General features: G+C 48.1%; 1 protein-coding gene across 4 annotated transcripts in view; it reads right to left on the bottom strand.

Moving 5' to 3' along the window:
• Nucleotides 1-18,630, bottom strand: part of CENPI (centromere protein I) — a 187,857-nt gene extending 169,227 nt beyond the window's left edge. The window contains exons 1-2 of one of the 4 annotated variants that reach the window (XM_077465193.1): nt 18,530-18,630; nt 4,643-4,768 (exon numbers count right to left, since the gene is read on the bottom strand). In XM_077465193.1, the coding sequence (XP_077321319.1) occupies nt 4,643-4,751 (109 nt within the window). In that variant the 5' untranslated portion in view covers nt 4,752-4,768; nt 18,530-18,630. Of the gene's footprint in view, nt 1-4,642; nt 4,769-12,212; nt 12,530-18,529 lie in introns of those variants that run through there. The other 3 variants (XM_077465195.1, XM_077465191.1, XM_077465192.1) reach the window with 3 other exon arrangements.
• Nucleotides 18,631-19,260: the final 630 nt, after the last annotated feature.

Here is a 19,260-nt window from a genome sequence, read left to right as displayed (position 1 = left end):
TCAGGTCGAACAAGTGAGGGTTCCCAATGCTGTGACTCCCTCGAGGAGTGCAGCCAACAACCCCCCTGCTGTGTATCCCTAAGATGCAGAAAGGTAGATCAATGAGAAACACTGCTCACTGCTGTGCCTGATATACAAATAAGGCAGTAAATATAGGACATACAGGACACAAACATTCAATCTTTGTGTATGTCTGATTGTAGCAATATACCAATACTGAGCAGAGATGCCACCATCCTCAATGTGTCTCTCAGCTGAGCAGCAAAAACAAAAATCAGAAAAAGACAAGCAACCTTCACTACTTTGTCCTTTCTGATATGCAGCCAATAAGGCAGTATATGCAAGACATAAAAAGGTCAGACAACCTTCAATCTTGTATATGTCTGATGTGAAACAATATAACAAATCTGAATAGAGATAGCACATCCATATTGAAGCGATTTGGCCTTGCGACTCAACACGTCAAATCGCATGGCTAAAATCGTCACGACACCATTTTGTGGTGCTGCACGGATTACCAAAGGCAGTATATGTACTACACCTGGCAGGGGTTCAATTTGTATTTCTGCTACGTAGCCCAACAAATTCAAACCATCAATTTTCACTGCTGCCTTTCTGATAAGGCAGTAATACAGGACACAAAACCCCACAGACCTTAATCCTGTATAAACACTCTGAATAGAGATAGCACATCCATATTGAAATGATTTGTCATGCGACTCAACATGTCAAATCGCATGCTTAAACTCGGCAGCCATTGCCGTTAACAGCACTGTCTGAATCAGCACAACGCCACTTTGCGGTGCTGCACAGATTACCAAAGGCAGTATATATATTAATAGTAAAAAGGTCAAGTCTGACCATGTAGGCCCTTTACAAAATAATCTGGAGTGGGTGACTGGGGACAAAGAGAAGGCCAACTTATTAAATGCTCATGTCTATAATGGGGGTGGTAGTGACGCAGCCCCAAATCCACAATGGCTCAAAAGTGATATGGTCCAGAAATATTTGGACAGAATTAAGGTGGATAAAGCACCTGGACCTGATGGCATCCACCCACGGATCCTAAAAGAATTGAGCTCTGTAATTTCAAAGCCATTGTATCTAATTTTTAGGGACTCATTAATGACAGGAATAGTACCACTGGATTGGCGCACAACCAATGTGGTGCCCATATTTAAAAAGGGAACAAAAAGTCTTTACCAAGTAACTATAGACCCTTTAGTTTAACTTCTATAGTTGGGAAGATACTGGAGGGATTAATAAAAGACCACATAGATGAGTTCTTGCAGGAAAAAAATATTTTAAGCAACAGACAGCATGGATTCATGAAAGACAGAAGTTGTCAGACAAAGCCGATTTCTTTTTATGAGGTAGTAAGTAAAACCTTGGACAGAGGGGTGGCGGTGGACGTGGTATACTTGGATTTTGCGAAAGCGTTCGATACAGTTCCGCACACACAGCTCATGTGCAAGGTAAAGTCTACAGGTTTGGAATTATCAGTTTGCAAAATGGATAGAAAACTGGCTAAAAAACAGAATTCAGAGAGTAGTGGTTAATGATTCTTACTCTGAATGGTCTAAGGTTATCAGTGGTGTACCCCAAGGTTCAGTGCTGGGACCCTTACTTTTTAATATCTTTATAAAATGATATTGGGTCTGGGATCAAAATTAACATTTCTGTCTTTGCAGATGACACCAAGATATGCAGTGGAATAACGTCCTTACAGGATGTCTCCAATTTACAAGCCGACCTCAATGCTCTGTCTAATTGGGCGACTATGTGGCAGATGAGGTTTAATGTTGAGAAATGTAAAGTTATGCACTTGGGGGCTAAGAATATGCATGATACATGCTAGGGGGAGTACAACTGGGGAATCCATAGTGGAGAAGGATCTGGGGGTTTTGGTAGATCATAAGCTCAATAATAGCATGCAATGCCAAGCTGCGGTTTCCAAAGCGAGCAAAGTCCTTTCATATATATATATATAGATAGATAGATAGATAGATAGATAGATAGATAGATAGATAGATAGATAGATAGAGAGAATTTTGCCCCTGTTCAAATCATTAGTAAGACCTCATCTGGAATATGCAGTTCAGTTTTGGGCACCAATTCTCAAAAAGGATATCGGGGAACTGGAGAAAGTGCTGAGAAGGGCAACGTCCGGTACGACGTGTGGGAGTGGCCGTAACGTCGTACCGGAAGTGAAGTAGGACTGGCGGAAAACGCCAGGACACCATTTTACTTAATGTGCTGTTTTATTGTTTAAGATGTGAGAGTCCGATTTATAAATTTTTCATTGATTAAACTTTACAATTTTAAGAATTACTACACTATCAGAGCCTTCTCTCTCCCTCTCCATGTTAATATTTTTTTGAGCTGCATACTCCTGTGGAAACCACCTTCGTAGTCACAGTACAGTCTACACAGTGATATATGGCCCCCTTGTGGCCCAGTGCGGAGATTGTTTCCTAGTTGGCCGTGGCTGAGGACCCCCTGGTGGCTGATAACGAGAATGGAGGTTGTCTGCTTTGCTTGATGTGCCTACTTTTCTACAGTTGGAGGTGAGAGTTCTGGGAGCCCTTAGTCCCCCGATTTTTAGAAGTACCTTTTTGCCTGCTGTTTTCCTAACTGGTGCCATTGAAGAAGAATTTGAGATCTATTATATGGACTTTGTTTTCACTTGCTTTCTATTTATTTAATAATTTGTATTATTAATTTTGTCTAAAAGCACGTAGCACTTTATGATTATGGTTGATTTGCGCAGGACCACTTTTCACTTTTAAATTCGCTTCCAATTTCTGCTGCCCCCCCTGAGGAAAAGATAGGTGAACCCCCCAGGAAGGATAAGAATATCCTACCAGACCCAGAGGCTTCCCAAGCTTGTGGTCCGGCTCCCAGGGGGAGACCACCAGCCCCAGGCTTCGGGTCATTTGGAAAAAAACAAACAAACAAACAGTTTCGCTGTGTAGGGAGAAACACAATCAAAAACTGAGGATCAATGGGAAGGGTGGGGACTTAAAACAGCTGTCGATTGATTGTGTTTCCTGTAGGGAGGAGCCTCTCATGTTTCAGGTGTGCCATCCTGGATGACAACTTGAGAAAGAAGGGTTTCCTTTCAGGATCCTGACGCTCTTTTCTAATTGTTTCTATCAGGACCTCATGTACTGGGAAAACCCTCTTCCTTTGCTCCCCCAAGCCTTTGTACATCAGGTCATGGAGGGTCAGGGGCTTCTTGTCCTCCTGAATACCGAGGGTTGTGTAAATTGCCCCTAGGAGGTCCTCTAACTCGTCTAAGGACAACTTATACCTAGAGGGCTTTCTGGACTTCCCATCCTTCTCCTCTCCCTCTGACTCCTCCTGGGAGTACGAGGTGCCACTATCTGGCTGCCTCTGCTCCACCTCGGAAGGGCCTGAAATTGCCTCTGCCCTAGCTGTAGTTGAAGGTCGGGCAGGTATAGAGCCCTCAGCCTGTGGCGGGATTGTATCCTGTGGACTAGGATTAGGGGGGGGGGGGAGATGGAATTTTTCAAAAATCGATTTAAATGAAGAAAAGGTGGAGGAGAGCTCCTTTACAGAGGCTGCCAACCCAGACTGCTGCTCGGGTTCCCTCTCTTTAACCAGGGAGTCTATGCACCCTTTACACAAAACTTTTGTCCACAACTCCCCCAAAACATCTCTACAGGAGGCACCCTTCCTCTTAGAGCCATCAGTTGATTTAGTCTTTTCTGTAGCTTTCTGCAAAACATGTACCAAAAAAAAAAAAGGCAGAAAAACACATTACTAAAAAGCAGGCATACAACAACCCCCCGGGAGTGTACTAGACCCCCCTCTCATAGGACCTGAGCCTCCCTCCCCCGACCACCCAGGGGGTCTGCCCCCCCAGATAGGAACCATACTAGGAGGGGCAATCCCGGATAGAGAGGACCCTTCCCCAGGGTGCTCTTACCTTGGGAAGGCTGGAGGTGGTGTCAGTATGAGTTGTAGCATCTGCCTCCGACATGACTGCAGATGGTTGCTTTCCAGGAAGTCCCACATTGCCGACTCTCTCCAGCCTGTGCCCGGCCCCCTATCAGCTCCGTGACCTGGAACCGGAAGTCACGGGTCAAAGGCAACACATCCGCCCTCCCCTGGAAATGACGTCACCCGCCGTCTGGCGCGTTGGTTCCAACCAATGCAGCCCATATGGAGTACAGGGAGAGCGGAAGGTTCCTTGCTGCAGCCCTGTGGACGCTATAGGGGCCCCTTGCAATCTGATGCCGCACTCGGCGAGGAAGGGGTGCCTTCAGTTGCAGGTAAAAACCACTGATTACGCCCAGGAAAACCCCTGCCTCCATATGGGCTCCTTTAATGGCCAAAGTCCCCCTGGCTGCTCTCTAGCCTGGTCCCATACACAGTGTCTCCCCACCGGAGTAAACACTAGAACTGGGGTCAGGCAGGGGAAGTAAGAATTTGTGGGCTGGTGCAGTGTTTCCTAGAGGAAGAGGAGGAGACTATATCTCTCATAGTGGCTGTCCTGAATGAAAAAAAATAAATAAATAAAAAACACCCCACACACACACACCAGCAACAAAATTTAGCAAAAATGACCCACAGCTGAAAAATGCCACTAGTGACGGCTCAAAAACGTTATACGTACTGCGCTTGAAGTAGGCCAGAGCCTCATCAAAGCGTCGGGCAGTCTGTTCATGTTTGCTCAATCTCTGCCTAGGCCTCAATGAGGGCGTCTGCATTCCAGGGTCTTCCATCAGTGTCTGCGGGGTGCCTAAAAGGAAGGAAATGTATTGCTTAGAAGGGAATAGAGGCATCGGACAAATTAGAGTTAATATAAAAGAGACTACATTGCAGAAATACAAGTGCAACTCAAGTGGTAGTCTAAGTCAAGTTATGTCTCTTGACAACCGCTTTACGCATATATGTCGGCCGTAAAGAGTGATTGCATATTTTATTTTATTTTTTTAAGTCCCAATTGGATGTAGTACTTTTTTTTGGTATGGCGGGGGGGGGGGGGGGGGGGGGGTTGGGGCAGCGTTTTTCTGTGAAAGTCAATGGGACACAGCATGCCATTATGGGTACCTTGATTTCCCCATTGGCAAAATGCCAAATAACCCTACTTTGCATTGCAACTTTTATGCGACTTTGGTGTTATGCAGAAGAAGTATGCAAAGTCACAAAACTTTGGGGTTGCACCAATATGAACCAAGCCTTAGAGATTTCCCCTCACTTCCTGTCCTGCTGATGTTTTACCATACAAGAAGCAAAGAGAACTCTCCAACATCAACGCCGACATAAAAATGTTTTTTCTTCTTTCGAAAAAGGGGAAGGCTAGAACCCCTGTCATGTTTTTACGTCTGTCCCTCACTTTCTATCTGTTAAAAATAAGATTTTTGTACTCACCGTAAAATTATTTTCTCTGTAATTCACACAGCTCCTCTCTGTAACTAAATGGTCGTTTAGCCTGCCATTAGGAGAACTAGGCAAAATCGTTACAGAACACACAGAACTTTTAGTCCTGCCCCAGGGGGGTGGACCCTGTGCTAACAACCCTCCCCACTGTTCCCAGCAGATTCAGTATGTCAACAAGCAGTATAACGTAGAGAAAAGGAGGGGTGGGTGCTGTGTCGGATGGTGAATTACAGAGAAAAGGATTTTACGGTGAGTACAAAAATCCTATTTTCTCTTATATTCACTGACCGACACAGCTCCTCTCTGTAACTAAATGGGACGTCCCCAAGCAGTGCCAAACGAGGGGTGGGAAAAAACAACAGCATAAAACCTCATCCACCATGGCAAGTGGGAACTAGTGAAACTAAACCCACAAAAAAACAGCAGTGTGTGGAAAAAACACCACTATATAACCGGGTATCCTCAACAGGAGTGATCTCCAAAACCACAACATTGTGGTAGTAATGCAACAGTGCATTAACAGTACTGCGTTTTTGTCGAAAAACCAGGAAAAAAAACTCAATTGCAACTACACGGCCGCCTGCAAAACTTTGCGGCCAAAACAAGCATAAGTCGATGCACTGACATCTACCTTGTAAAACTTGGTAAAAGTATGGAAAGACGACCAGGTCGCTGCCTTACACACCTGAGCGTCAGACGCTTGGTGTCGAAAGGCCCAAGACGTTCCGATTGCACTTGTAGAGTGGCCGTGACTGGAAAGGGGGGCACCTGCCCCTTTAAGGCGTAGGCTTGGACTACAATCTGTCTGATCCACCTGGAAATGGTGGCAGACGAGAACGCCATGCCTTTCTTTAGGACCAGCCACCGAAACAAACACAACAGGAGTCTGACTTCCGAAAGGAAGCTGTGGCAGACAAGTACACCTTCAGAGCCCTAACCACATCCAAAGAGTGAAGGGCCACCTCCTTGGGGTGCTTCTGCTTAGGACACAATGATGGCAATACTATGTCCTCATTGATATGAAAGGCTGAAACCACCTTCGGTAGAAAGGACGGTTGCGGACGCAACACCACCTTATCCCTGTGGATGACCAGATAAGGCGACTTGCAGGGCAAGGCCACCAGTTCTGAAACCCTCCTGGCCGATGTGATGGCCTCTAGAAAGACCACCTTCTGTGAAAGGGTCAGCAGAGGAATCTCCCTGATATTCTCAAACGGCGGCTTCTGAAGCGCCAACACCAGGTTCAAATCCCACGGAGGTAACGGAGGACACACTGGAGGGACTATATGTCGCACCCCCTGCACAAAAGTACTCACTAATGAGTGAGATGCAAGGGGTCTTTGAAAAAAGACAGCCAAAGCTGAAATCTGCCCCTTGATGGTGCTCAACGCCAACCTCTGGTCTACAATTTACTGAAGAAACAGCAGGATCCTGGATATAGAGAAGGAGCGCGGATGCCACCCCTTCTCCTCACACATGGAGATGTAGGCCTTCCAAGTACGATGGTATATCTTCCTGGAAGAAGATTTCCGCGCCCTTAGCATAGTTGGAATCCCAGAGTCCGACAGACCCCGGTTCCTCAATACCTGGCTTTCAATAGCCAGGCCCTTAAAGTCAGTGACGGTAAAGCAGGGTGAAGGATTGGACCTTGAGATAGGAGGTCCTCTCTCAATGGCAGTCACCAGGGGGCGTCTGCTACCAGGCACACCAGGTCTGCGTACCAGGCCCGCTGAGGCCAATATGGGGCAATCAGGAGTACTGGAATCCTCTCGGCTTCCACTCCGCGAAGCAGACGTGGCAACAGTTTTAGTGGAGGAAAGGCGTTGATCAGCTGTTACTGATCCAACGGAGCCACCAGCGCATCTGCCCACGGATCTCTTGTCCTGGACACGAATCTTGGCAGCTTCAGATTTAGCTGGGAGGCCAATAGATCCACATCTGGCGTGCCCCATTTCAGGCACAGCAGCCTGAATATCTCAGGATGCAATGCCCATTCTCCTGGGTCCAGCATCTGTCAACTCAGATAGTCCGCCTACCAATTTTCCACCCCCGGGATGTAAATGGCCGACAGGGCCGGAATATGTCGCTCTGCCCACCGAAGTATGTGAGCGACCTCCCGAGCAGCGGCTGAGCTTCTTGTTCCCCCTTGGTGATTTATGTACGCCACGGCCGTGGCATTGTCTGACTGTATCCTGGTCGGACGCCCTTGAAGACACGTCGACCACGTGTGGAGGCACAGCCTAATCGCTCTCAATTCAAGCAGATTGATCGGCAACTTGGATTCTTCCATCGACCAGAGGCCCTGAGCCAACTTAATCTCCATCACTCCACCCCAGCCGGACAACTGGCGTCCGTAGTGACCACCATCCATTTCAGAGGAAGGAACGATTTTCTGGACTGAATCACCGGGGACCTCAACCACCAGATCATGGAGTCCCTGACTGGCTGGCTCACCTGGATCTGCCGATCCAGGGACAACGGAGATTTGTCCCATTTTGTCAAGATCTCCTTCTGCAAGACTCTGGTGTGGAACTGGGCATAAGGTACTGCCTCGAAGGAGGCTACCATGAGCCCCAGCAGCCGCATGTAAAAGCAGAGTGATGACCACTTGCGGTTCATCAGTAGTTTGACTGCAGATCTGAGAGTCAGCAATTTGTCTGAGGGGAGAAAACCCTCGCTTCCCTGGAGTCCAATAGTAACCCCAGGTACTCCAGACACTGAGTCGGTACCACCACGACTTCTTTAGGTTCAACAGCTACCCAAATGCTTGCAGGGATAGCAAGGTGTTCGTCACATCCTCCTCTAATTCTGAGGCGGAAGAAGCTCTCAGGAGACCGTCTAGGTAACCCACGATCAACAACGCCAACGCTGGAGCCAGTACTTTGGTAAAGACTCGGGGGGCTGATGCAAGGCCAAAAGGAAGAGCCACAAACTGGTAGTGGGCTTCCCCGACTGCCAAACGCAGAAACTTTTGATGCCAAAGGCATATGGGTATGTGCAGGTAGGCATCCTGAATGTCCAAGGATGCCAGGAAGTCCCCTTGATGGAGTGCAGCGACTACTGAGCGAACTGATACCATTCTGAACCTCTGCACTTTCAAAAAGTGATTGAGGGCTTTCAATGCTTTTATGCGCACCTTTCCTGCCACGTGCCGCCTCTATCTTAGCAACATAGGAGTCAAGGACCGCCGCTAGGGTATCCATGCGCACTGCGCTAACTGCAGGTGACCCGGTTGCTATAGCCTGGATTTCGGGGGAAGAAACACCAGTTTCTGAAGCCATGCTGACCCTAGCTTGTCTGCCACCTGCAAGGGGACTGAGGGGACTAAGGACAGTGAAGGTCCCACCCTCCTGCTGCCGTGGCGTGGGGGAGTGGGGTGGTACTTAGCGCTAGACTCAACACCCTGGGGCGTTCTGCGATAGCCACAGCAGTGCCTGTAGTTCCTAGGAGGGTCCCAGTTGCAGAGAGGAGAAAACTGCCAGCAGCAGCAGCAGCTCCCACCAGCAGTGCAACGATCTGCAGAGCAGCTTCAGCATTCAGCAAAGAGCAATCCAGCGTCCTGCACACACACAGTGGATACAGGAAGCAGCAAGAGAAAGCACATGTAATGCTGCCCCAAGAGGCCAGCGGTGACAAAAGCACTCAGGCTTTAAGAAAATGACCGCCAATGTAATCAATAGGAATCCTCAAGAAAACGGCTGCTGAAGCTCACCAGGAGAATTTATAGCTTTCCCAAATCCACGATGGCTGTCGGAACGGCGCCATGCGGTGACAGAGCAAAAAAATAAAAACATGCTGCCTGCCAACAGTCAGAACAACCTCCATAAACATGTTTTGGGATCCCCAGACCTGGACCAGGACCAAACGCCAGCCGCACAGACCCCCACAGGTGAGAAACAGCGACCCCCACACACACCGCCCGCAGTGCATGCAGCCACCCCCCCTCAGAGGGGGGGAAGGAGGGGTGATAGGGAGGTGAGGTGGCCCCCGAATCGACCCCCCAGGGAATGCCCAGCTGCTCACCCCACCGAAGCAGGGAGAGCCGTACTTGCCAGTCCTGAAGAGCTGGGAGACATTCCATCACAGACCCACTCCTGCGCAGTTACAGGGTGGCTGCTGGCCTCGGTATACTGTGATCCAGACATCAGTAGCCCGGTCATATGTATACCCCGGAGCATTGAAGCTCACCGACCACCTCTGGAGCTGAGGCATGTCGTGGCCTGCCGAGACTTAGCTGCGGCCTGCTCATGCTCGATGGCCAGACTGGGGAGACTACAAGCCTGTAGTCTATTAACCAGCCTGTCACCCAGCCAGCAGTTGATGAAAGATCCTGTGATCTTCTATCTTGCGCAAAAAGCAGCAAACCTGCAGCAAAAATATGGACCAAGAAGACCGCAGGGTTTCCTAGGTCATTCTCCTTGCTAGGCAAAATAAAAACTGAAGATGCTAGGAGCAGTGGGAAGGGTTGATAGCCCGGGGCGGGATTAAAGTTCTGTGTATTGTGTAACAATTTTGCCTAGTTTCTCCTAATGGCAGGCTATACAACCCATTTCGTTTTTAGAGAGGAGCTGTGTCGGTCAGTGAATATTAGGCTCCATGCACACTGAAGCTCAAAAAAGCTTTTTCTCGACGCCAGTTTGCTGGCAGAAAACGCTGGTTGAAAAACTTGCTTTTAACAGCGATTTGTACTAGCGTTTATGAGCGTTAGCGTTTATGGGCGTTTTCAATAAAAATACACAGAGGACACTCCAAAAATCCCACAGTACATTCCAAACTCCCACAATGCATTGAAAAAATAGAATGCCGAACACTAATTAACGCGCGTTTATAAGGCTCCATGCACACTGAAGCTCAAAAAAGCTATTTCTGGACGCCAGATTGCTGGCAGAAAATGCTGGTTGAAAAACCTGCTTTTAACAGCCTTTTATACTAGCGTTTATGAGCGTTTTACAGCGTTAGCGTTAATGGGCGTTTTTTATAAAAATACACAGAGGACACTCCAAAAATCCCACAATGCATTGAAAAATAGAATGCCGAACACTAATGAACGAGCGTTTATGAGCGTTTACAAGCGTTTATCAGCGTTTGTCGTTTTTTGGCGCTGAAAAACGGCACTTTGAACGCGAATTTCTGGCGTTCAGAAAAAAGCCCATAAACTCCACTGCTCATTAAAGCTGAAAAACGTCCATGTTTGCATGGACACATAGGCTAACAGAGTGGAGTTTATGGGCTTTTAAAAAAAAACGCCCAAACTCCAAAAAAACTGCAGTTTATGAGCTCCAGTGTGCATGGAGCCTAAGAGAAAAACATTTTAATTAGGACAGGATATAACAGAGCTCCAGATAGCAGTAAAAAAAAACCCACACAGGAGTTCTAACCCTTTCCCGCCATCTAAAACTAGCGGCGGGGGGGGAAATCATTTTTGGACTCGGGGGAGTGAGCAGGATAAAAACAGACATGGAGACTAAATAGCTTAAGACCACTTTACTAAGGAGTTTCTGTTTTTGAGGGGGTTCAACAAAGGCTTTCAGCCAAAGGTAAGTCCACAGGGTGGCAATCACAGGTTCAGCAAAGATAGATAAGGCAGAGAAGTCAGGAGTAACAGGAGCGCAACAATGGATGCGTCCAGAGTGGCAATACGGTACAGCAAGTAGCGAGTTCGGCATCACATTGATAGCAATCTAAGGCGCAGCCAGGGCTAAATCCAGTGGGGCAACAGGCAGTGATGCAGACAGGGAAGGGGACACAGGGCAGAGATTAAAAGGCAAAACAGGGGCCAATAGCAACATGATATGGCAAGGAATGAGTCTGGGGGGGTCACAGGATAAATATCCAGGCATTACAAGGGTCAAAACAGGGTACAACAAAGATGGTACTGCTTCTAGGTCACAGCAGAGAAGGAAACACAGGAGGAAGGTCATGTGTGGCTTGGGCGAAACACACAGGGCAGATTTACAGGGGTAAAGGTGCTGTGCACCCGGTGCAGCATTACAGTAGGAGTTACACAGCTTTTGTGGCCTGGCCTCAAATCAGGGTCCTCGCAGAAGATGGGAGAACATAGCAAGTAGCATATCCCCAGAAGAGCAAACACCACAGAATGGTCTTGTGTTGTCTGGCCTCAACTCCCAGGTTCGTGCAGATAGCACATCGCAGGGGCTGGGTGAACACAGCAGAAGGTCTTGTGTGGCCTTACCTAGGGATGGATGTAGGTAGCACATTGTGAGGGGTGCAGGAACACAGAAGGCAGCCTTGTGTGGCCTGGCTTCAACTTCAGATCCAGGCAGGTAGCACATCGCTGGAGAAAACACAAAAGGAAGGTCTTCTGTGGCCTGACCCCAACTCCAGATCCATGAAGGTAGCACATCGCAGGAGGGAACACAGCACAAATGTCTTCTGTGGACTGACCTCAACTCTGGGTCCAAGCAGGTAGCACAATCGCAGGAGAAAACTAAACAGGAAGATCTTCTGTGGCCTGGCCACCTGAACTCTGGGCCCACACAGGTAACGCATAGCAGGAAGGTATTGTATGGCCTGGCCTCAATTAGAGGTTCATGCAGGCAGCACATTGCATGTGGGGAACCATAGCACAGAGGTCTCTTGTGTGGCCGGGCCTCAACGCTGGGTCCATGTAGTTAGCACAACGTAGAATGGGAACACATCACAAAGGTCTTGTGTGGCCCGGCCACCTCAACTCCTGGTCCATGCAGGTGGTACATCACAGGAGGTGGGGAAACACAGGAGGAAGGTCTTGTTTGGCCTGGCCTCAAAGCAGTTGTAAAGGGTAATAAACAGGTTATTCTTACCTGCTCTGTGGCTACAAATTTCCTCTTCTGGGGTCCCCCACTGGCGCTCTTCGTTCCTCCTCTTCTCAGGAGAGAGAATACAGCAGAAAAGTCTTGTGTGGCCTGGCCTCAACTCCTGGTCCATACAGGTAGCACATGGCAGGGGGTGGGATAACCAAGCAGAAGGTTCTTGCCTAGCCTGGTCTATGTGGGTAAAACTTTGCAGGGGTTGGGGTAACAAATCACAAAGGTCTTTTTTGGTCTGGCCTCAAATCTGGGTCCATGCAGGTAGCACATCACAGGGGTGGGGTAACAAAGCAGAAAAGGTCTTGCCTGGCCTCAACTCCAGGTCCATGTAGGAAGAACATTGCAGGAGGTGGGGGAACATCACAAAAAGGTCTTGTGTGGTCTGGCCTCAACTCAAGGTTCATGCAGGTGGCACATTACAGAAGGGGAACACAACAGGAAGGAATTGTGTGCCCTGGCCTCCTCAACTTAGTCCATACAGGTACGATATTGGGGGGGGGGGGGGAGGGGGTAACAAAACAGAAAGGTTTTGTCTAGCCTGGTCTCAACTCCAGGTCCATGTAGGTAGGATATCACAGGGGGTTGAGGGTAACACATCACAAAGGTAGAGATATATATATAGAATATATTATAATATATTCTATATATATATATATATATATATATATATATATATATATATATATATATATATATATATATATAATTTCCAAGAGGACCACTGCCTGGTTGAAGCTGAGGGTGAAGGTAATGGACTGGCCAATTATGTCTCCAGACCTAAACTCTATTGAGCATCTGTGGGGCATCCTCAAACGGAAGGTGGAGGAGCTCAAGATCTCTAACATCCACCAGCTCCATGATGTCGTCATGGAGGAGGGGAAGAGGACTCCAGTGGCAACCTGTGAAGCTCTGGTGATCTCCATGCCCAAGAGGGTTAAGGCAGTAAAGGAAAATAATGGTGGCCACACAAAATATTGACACTTTGGGCCCAATTTGAACATCTTCACTTAGGGGTGTACTCACTTTTGTTGCCAGCGGTTTAGACATTAATGGCTGTGTGTTGAGTTATTTAGAGGGGACAGCAAATTTACAGTTATACAAGCTGTACACTCACTACTTTACATTGTAGACAAGTGCAATTTCTTCAGTGTTGTCACATCAAAAGATAGAAGAAAAGATTTACAAAAATGTGAGGGGTGTACTCACTTATGTGACATACTGTAATAAGAAGAGGTGGTCATATCCCCTCCTGATCGCCTACTGCCTGTGTGAATGAGCCTCTAAGGTGGTGGCCCCTGTGTGCAATATGACAGAGTTGTGTAAATCTCACGACTGGATGGACAGAAATCCTACTCCTTAGATAATACTAAAATATATATATATACAATGACTATTTTTTTTTAGAGTCTTCAAGTGGGAAAAGCGATATACTTAAAAAACAAGGCCTGAGGTGTGCCATGGCCTGGCTGGTCAGTATGCCTGAAAAGAGAGCATACCCTGAATGTAAGAATATGAAAAAATGCTATGAGTATGTATGACAAAACTGGGGGAAATGGGTGGGTGGGCACCCAGAAATGGCAACCCTGGCCCTGACAGAGGAGGGTTAAATAGCCCCTCAGACTCCTCCCACAAATACAGGCCAGCCTTCCCGCTTGTAATCAGAGTCTTCAAGTGGGAAAAGTGATATACTTAAGAAACAAGGCCTGAGGTGTGCCATGGCCTGGCTGGTCAGTATGCCTGAAAAGAGGGCAAAAAGACACAAGTTTAGGTGGAAAAGGGAAGGTAAAGATCCAACCCATAGAATGACGCGTGCCCGGATGGCAACAGTAAGTAACCGGCAAGTATCCGCTGTGACAGGTGAATCCATCGACTCCTGACCTGGTGATGAGAAGGAACCCCCTTTAGAGCCCGCAAAGCTACGCAGAACCCAACTGAACATCCCGTGAAGGATAGGATGAGCCTGATGCCCAACGTAACCCAGACATGAGAATGAGCTGCTTGTGAATGAGAGGATACGTGGGGAAAAGGGAGTAAGGGCTGACCCGAGGAACCCCTGCAAAAAGACCAGTGACAGGAGAGGAAAAACTGGCGGCCTGATGGATGTGATGGAGTAGGCGCCATGGCAAAGAGCATCGTCGACCTGGAGATACCATGCCAGACACAGGACACTGGTCCCACTGGATACTAACAGGTCATGCTTCAGCCTAAGACCTACCAACCAAGACCGAATCCTTAACCGAGGAAGGAGAGTCAGACTCCAACCCAGGGAAATAAGTCCCATGGCAAGGTACAGCCATGCCCAAGTGACTGAAGCCCCCCCCCTCCCCCACCTGGAACAGGCCGGGGATCAGCAAAGATGACTGGACCGACTTCCCTGAGTAGTACTCCAGGCAACCACCTAGATAAGAGATCGGATCTGAGAGTGGAATCCAGAACCATGACGACGTCGCCCAAACCTACCACCTAAGGACCGTGGCTAGGACACACCCTGACTATACATCCCTGGGCGGTAACCAGGGCCTCAACACAACAGGACATCACCTGAAGTAAATTGACGACTGCTTTTGACCCAAGGGTGAGCCCAGTGGTGAAACGATATTAGCACCAATCAACTAGCCCCCCCAACAACGGCCGGGCTGAAGGAAGTGAGTGCAAGCATAGTCGATGTTGGTATGGATGCCAAGCTGGCCCAAAAAAATAAATAAAAAAAAATAAAAAATAAAAACACACACACACACACACACACACACACACAATCAGACATGCGAACAACAACGCCCCTCTGCCTACCTAAGAATGAAACATGAGCAGAAATGTGAATACCACTGCACGTACATGAACCTGACGACAGACACCCCCCCCCCCCCCCCCCACCCTTGTGTAAGTGGCAAGCGAGCCCGAGTAACCTTCAGCGCAGACAGGTAATTAACTGAAAACTCAGGGCTAGTGTACCCACAGGCCGTGGTGGGTAGTCGTATGGATGTGGTGAATGAACATGCATCGTATGACGTATGGTATACGGGCGAGAAGATTGTGGACAACAATCAGTTAACAAACGAAACCTCAGCCCGTATGGATCTGTAGAAGTGACAGATCCCGATGTGCAAGCCCTAGCTAACTGACCTAGGTACAAACATGAACACAGATACGATGAGACATGACAATCAATAAAGACAAACCTACCAGAGTAGGTCATAAGTGAACAACACCCCTCTGAGAACTCAGAGGCTAAACACCGAGGCTGAAACGCTATGTCAGAAACGCTATGACAAAAACGCTATGACAAAAACGCTATGACAAAAACGCTATGACAAAAACGCTATGACAAAAACGCTATGACAAAAACGCTATGACAAAAACGCTATGACAAAAACGCTATGACAGAGATACTGACAGAAACGCCATGACAGAAATGCTAAAAGTTAATGCTGATGCAGAAACGAAGAGACAGAAATCCAGGGCAGAATCACAATGACAGCAATACTAAGACCAAAAAGCTGAGGCAGAAACGCAATGCCAGAAATCCTGGGGTAGAAACACTATGGCAGAAATCCTAGCCAGAAATGCAATGATCAAAATGCGAAGACTGAAACGCTACGACGGAAATGCCGGGCAGAAACGCTACGGCAGAAATCCTGGCCAGAAATGCAATGACCAAAATGCGAAGACTGAAACGCTACGACGGAAATGCCGGGCAGAAACGCTACGACGGAAATGCCGGGCAGAAACGCTACGACGGAAATGCCGGGCAGAAACGCTACGACGGAAACGCCAGACCGAACGACAGAACGGAAATGCTGGACAGAGCGCTGCGACAGAAAAAACGCTAAACAGACCGCTAGTTGCGATAAAAAAAAAAACACTGATCAAAGAAAGTAAAACAAGTGAAAGCAGCAAACCTGGCCTCAGGTCTGGCCGTTGCCATGGCTGCAGTGGGTGGTCTGATCCCCAGAGGAGCAGGCGGCCGATCACACCTACCAAACCCTCCCACCATGCACGCTGGCCAGGTGGAGCTGGGAACCTTTAAAGATGGACGAACGCACCCACCCACCCAGAAATGGCAACCCTGGGCGTGACAGAGGAGGAGGGTTAAATAATCCCTCAAAATCCTCCCACAAATACAGGCTGGCCTTCCCACATATATACACACATACATACACACAATGGTAGGAGGTGGCGGTTTCTCCGACCAAATACACACACCCCCCATGTGAATGAGCCTCTAACGTGGTGTCCCATCGTTGGCATCAGCAGGGAGGAATGGTGTCCAATCGTTGGCATCAGCGGGGAGGAATGGTGTCCCATCGTTGGCATCAGCGGGGAGGAATGGTGTCCAATCGTTGGCATCAGCGGGGAGGAATGGTGTCCAATCGTTGGCATCAGCGGGGAGGAATGGTGTCCAATCGTTGGCATCAGCGGGGAGGAATGGTGTCCAATCGTTGGCATCAGCGGGGAGGAATGGTGTCCCATGATTAGTGTCAGTGGAAGGAAAAGTGCTCCGTCACTGGTGGGGGGGGGGGGGGGGGGGGGAATAGTGCCCCATGGGCCAGATAAAGGTATAAAGGTGAGTAAAGGGCCGGCGTACTTGAAGTATCTAATTTCATGATGTAAGCGCTGCCTGTCTGCTGACAATCTCTTTCCACAACTTCCTGGACTCACTTGCTTCTCAGCTACTTCTCATTTCTAAGGACTACATATCCCATGGTACCTTGCAGCCCACAAATAGAGATCCCTACTCTGACTCTGCCTCCTCTCAGCACCTTATAGATCAGAAGGCGGGGCTCTGTAAAACGTGTGACACAGCAGTGCCTACTCACAGGCCATAGTGACTGTCAGAATACAAGGAAGCAGGGATCTAACTACAGGGGGCACAATTGTGACCCCGCTCCAATGCTCCAGGGGTCCTGTGTGGCCCCCCTCTACACCTGAACAGGAGGGGCAGCATATAGAGAAACTGATGCCCTTGATGTTCCTCCTGCAGCTGCTGAATCCCCGCTTCTCCTTTTCCTCCCGCAGGCATTCAGGGGCTGCAGGAGGAACACGGAGGGCATCAGTTCCTCTACCCGACCCCCCCCCCACTCCTCTCTGATCCCCCATTCCTCTCCACCCCCACTCCTCTCCGGTCTTCCTCCTCGTCTCCAGTCTCCGTGCTGCCTCCTGCCCACCCAACGCTGTCAGGTTCCCCTCTACTACCTGCTGCTGTGGGGGATGGGTAACAGGTGGTGGACAGATGATTGGTAGATGGCTGACACCACCCCCCCCATCAGTCCATTCCGGCCACATGATCTGACCCCCCCCCCCGTCAGCCCAATTGTCCCACTCTGGTCATGTGATCTGACTCCCCATGTGACAGCTCCACCTTCTATAGTTGCACGTTACAGGAGGTGGGGGAAGGGTTCTATAGTTCTGTGCAGAGGTGGGGGGATGGGTTCTGTGCAGAGGTGGGGGAGGAGTTCTGTAGCATGCTATTGGAGGACTCTCTGCTATGGTCCCCACCTCATCCCTTTAAACCGGTGTTGTGTCGAATACTGTCCCCCGTCGGATAGTGTCCGCCCTGTACTGTGCTTGCGCAGTATGGAGGACAAGGAGACGCAGAGGTTCTCCGAAGATGAACGGCGCCTGTGCACTGAGTCCAGGTTCAAGCCCCACCATCGAAGTGGACATAGAGTTAAAAATAAATAATTGCCGAGCGAAGCGCGGCCGTGCCCGAAGCGTGCCGAGCCTGCGAGGAGCCCTATTACGAAATGCTACCATATGTCCACTTGCATGGTGGGGCTTGAACCTGGACTCAGGGCTGAAGGTACTATTAAGTGCGCAGGCGCCGTTCATCTTCGGATACTTTCGGTGTCTCCTTGTCCTCCGTACTGCACCATGGCAGGGCAGACACTATGCGATTGGGGGACAGTTATTGGCAGAACACTGGAACACATATGAATTACTCAGGTTCTGTTGCTGATTAAGGTGGTAAATAAGCTCACTTTGTGCCTTATCTGTATTTAATTATTCTCAGAGCCCCTGTAATACAAAGGTGTTCAGGATTAAAGGGATGATGTGACAACTCTCTCTCACTCAGGTCATATAATAGAGAATTCCCCTCCAGGACACAACATCCGGAGACTCCTCCCCCTCCTGAATATTACTATAACATATACTACAATGAGGAGATCCCACACACAGGTGTGTGTGTGTAGAGCGAGATCACATCCTTGTGTGCCCTGACTGACCGCCCCACCTACAGGGATAACACACCCGCCCCGCCTCATTATGACTAGAATAGACATTGCCGTCACGTTCGGTACCGCACAGCTTACCTCCTACGGCGACTACATTCGGACAGAAACCGCCAAACAGTACAATGGCGCCGATTGTGCGAAAGGAGAGCGCTTCCGGGTCATGTGATAGGACCGACCAATGAGGGCCAGGCAAGGGAGAGAAGGCGTGCAATTCAAACCTATGTAGATTGGGAGCTCTCAGCTATTTCTACATAAGACCTCTGAGGGGTGTGTATGTGTGTATATATATATATATATATATATATATATATATATATATATATATATATATATAATATAATATAATATATATAATATATATATATATATATATCTATATCTCCTCACTGTATTCATATATATATATATACATATCCCCTCACTGTATTTATATATATATATATATATATATATCTCTATATATATCTATATATATATAAACTTAACGGGATTTTTTTTTTTACCAAAAACATGTAGCTGAATAAATTTTGGCTTCAATTTATGACAGAATAGATTCTATTGGATTTCTTTTAAAATAGAATAAAGAAAATGTTTTTTTTTCCCCAAATTTCCGCTCTTTTTTCGCTTATATTGCAAAAAATAAAAAAAGGAGTCGTGAATAAATACCACCAAAAGAAATCTCTATTTGTGCGAATAAAATGATAAAAATTTCATCTGGGTACAGCACAGCATGACCGTGCAATTCTTATTGAAAGTGCGAGAGCACTGAAAGCTCATCAGTCAGGACACAAATTGTCGTTTTCTTGGCA

The sequence above is a fragment of the Lithobates pipiens genome, unplaced genomic scaffold, assembly GCF_037356315.1.
Source record: "Lithobates pipiens isolate NorthernLeopardFrog02 unplaced genomic scaffold, aLitPip1_a1.2 Scaffold_1, whole genome shotgun sequence".
NCBI classification, from domain to species: Eukaryota; Metazoa; Chordata; class Amphibia; order Anura; family Ranidae; genus Lithobates; species Lithobates pipiens.
The sequence above is the reverse complement of the archived record's forward strand: the minus strand, read 5'-3'. Positions and strand labels throughout refer to the sequence as shown.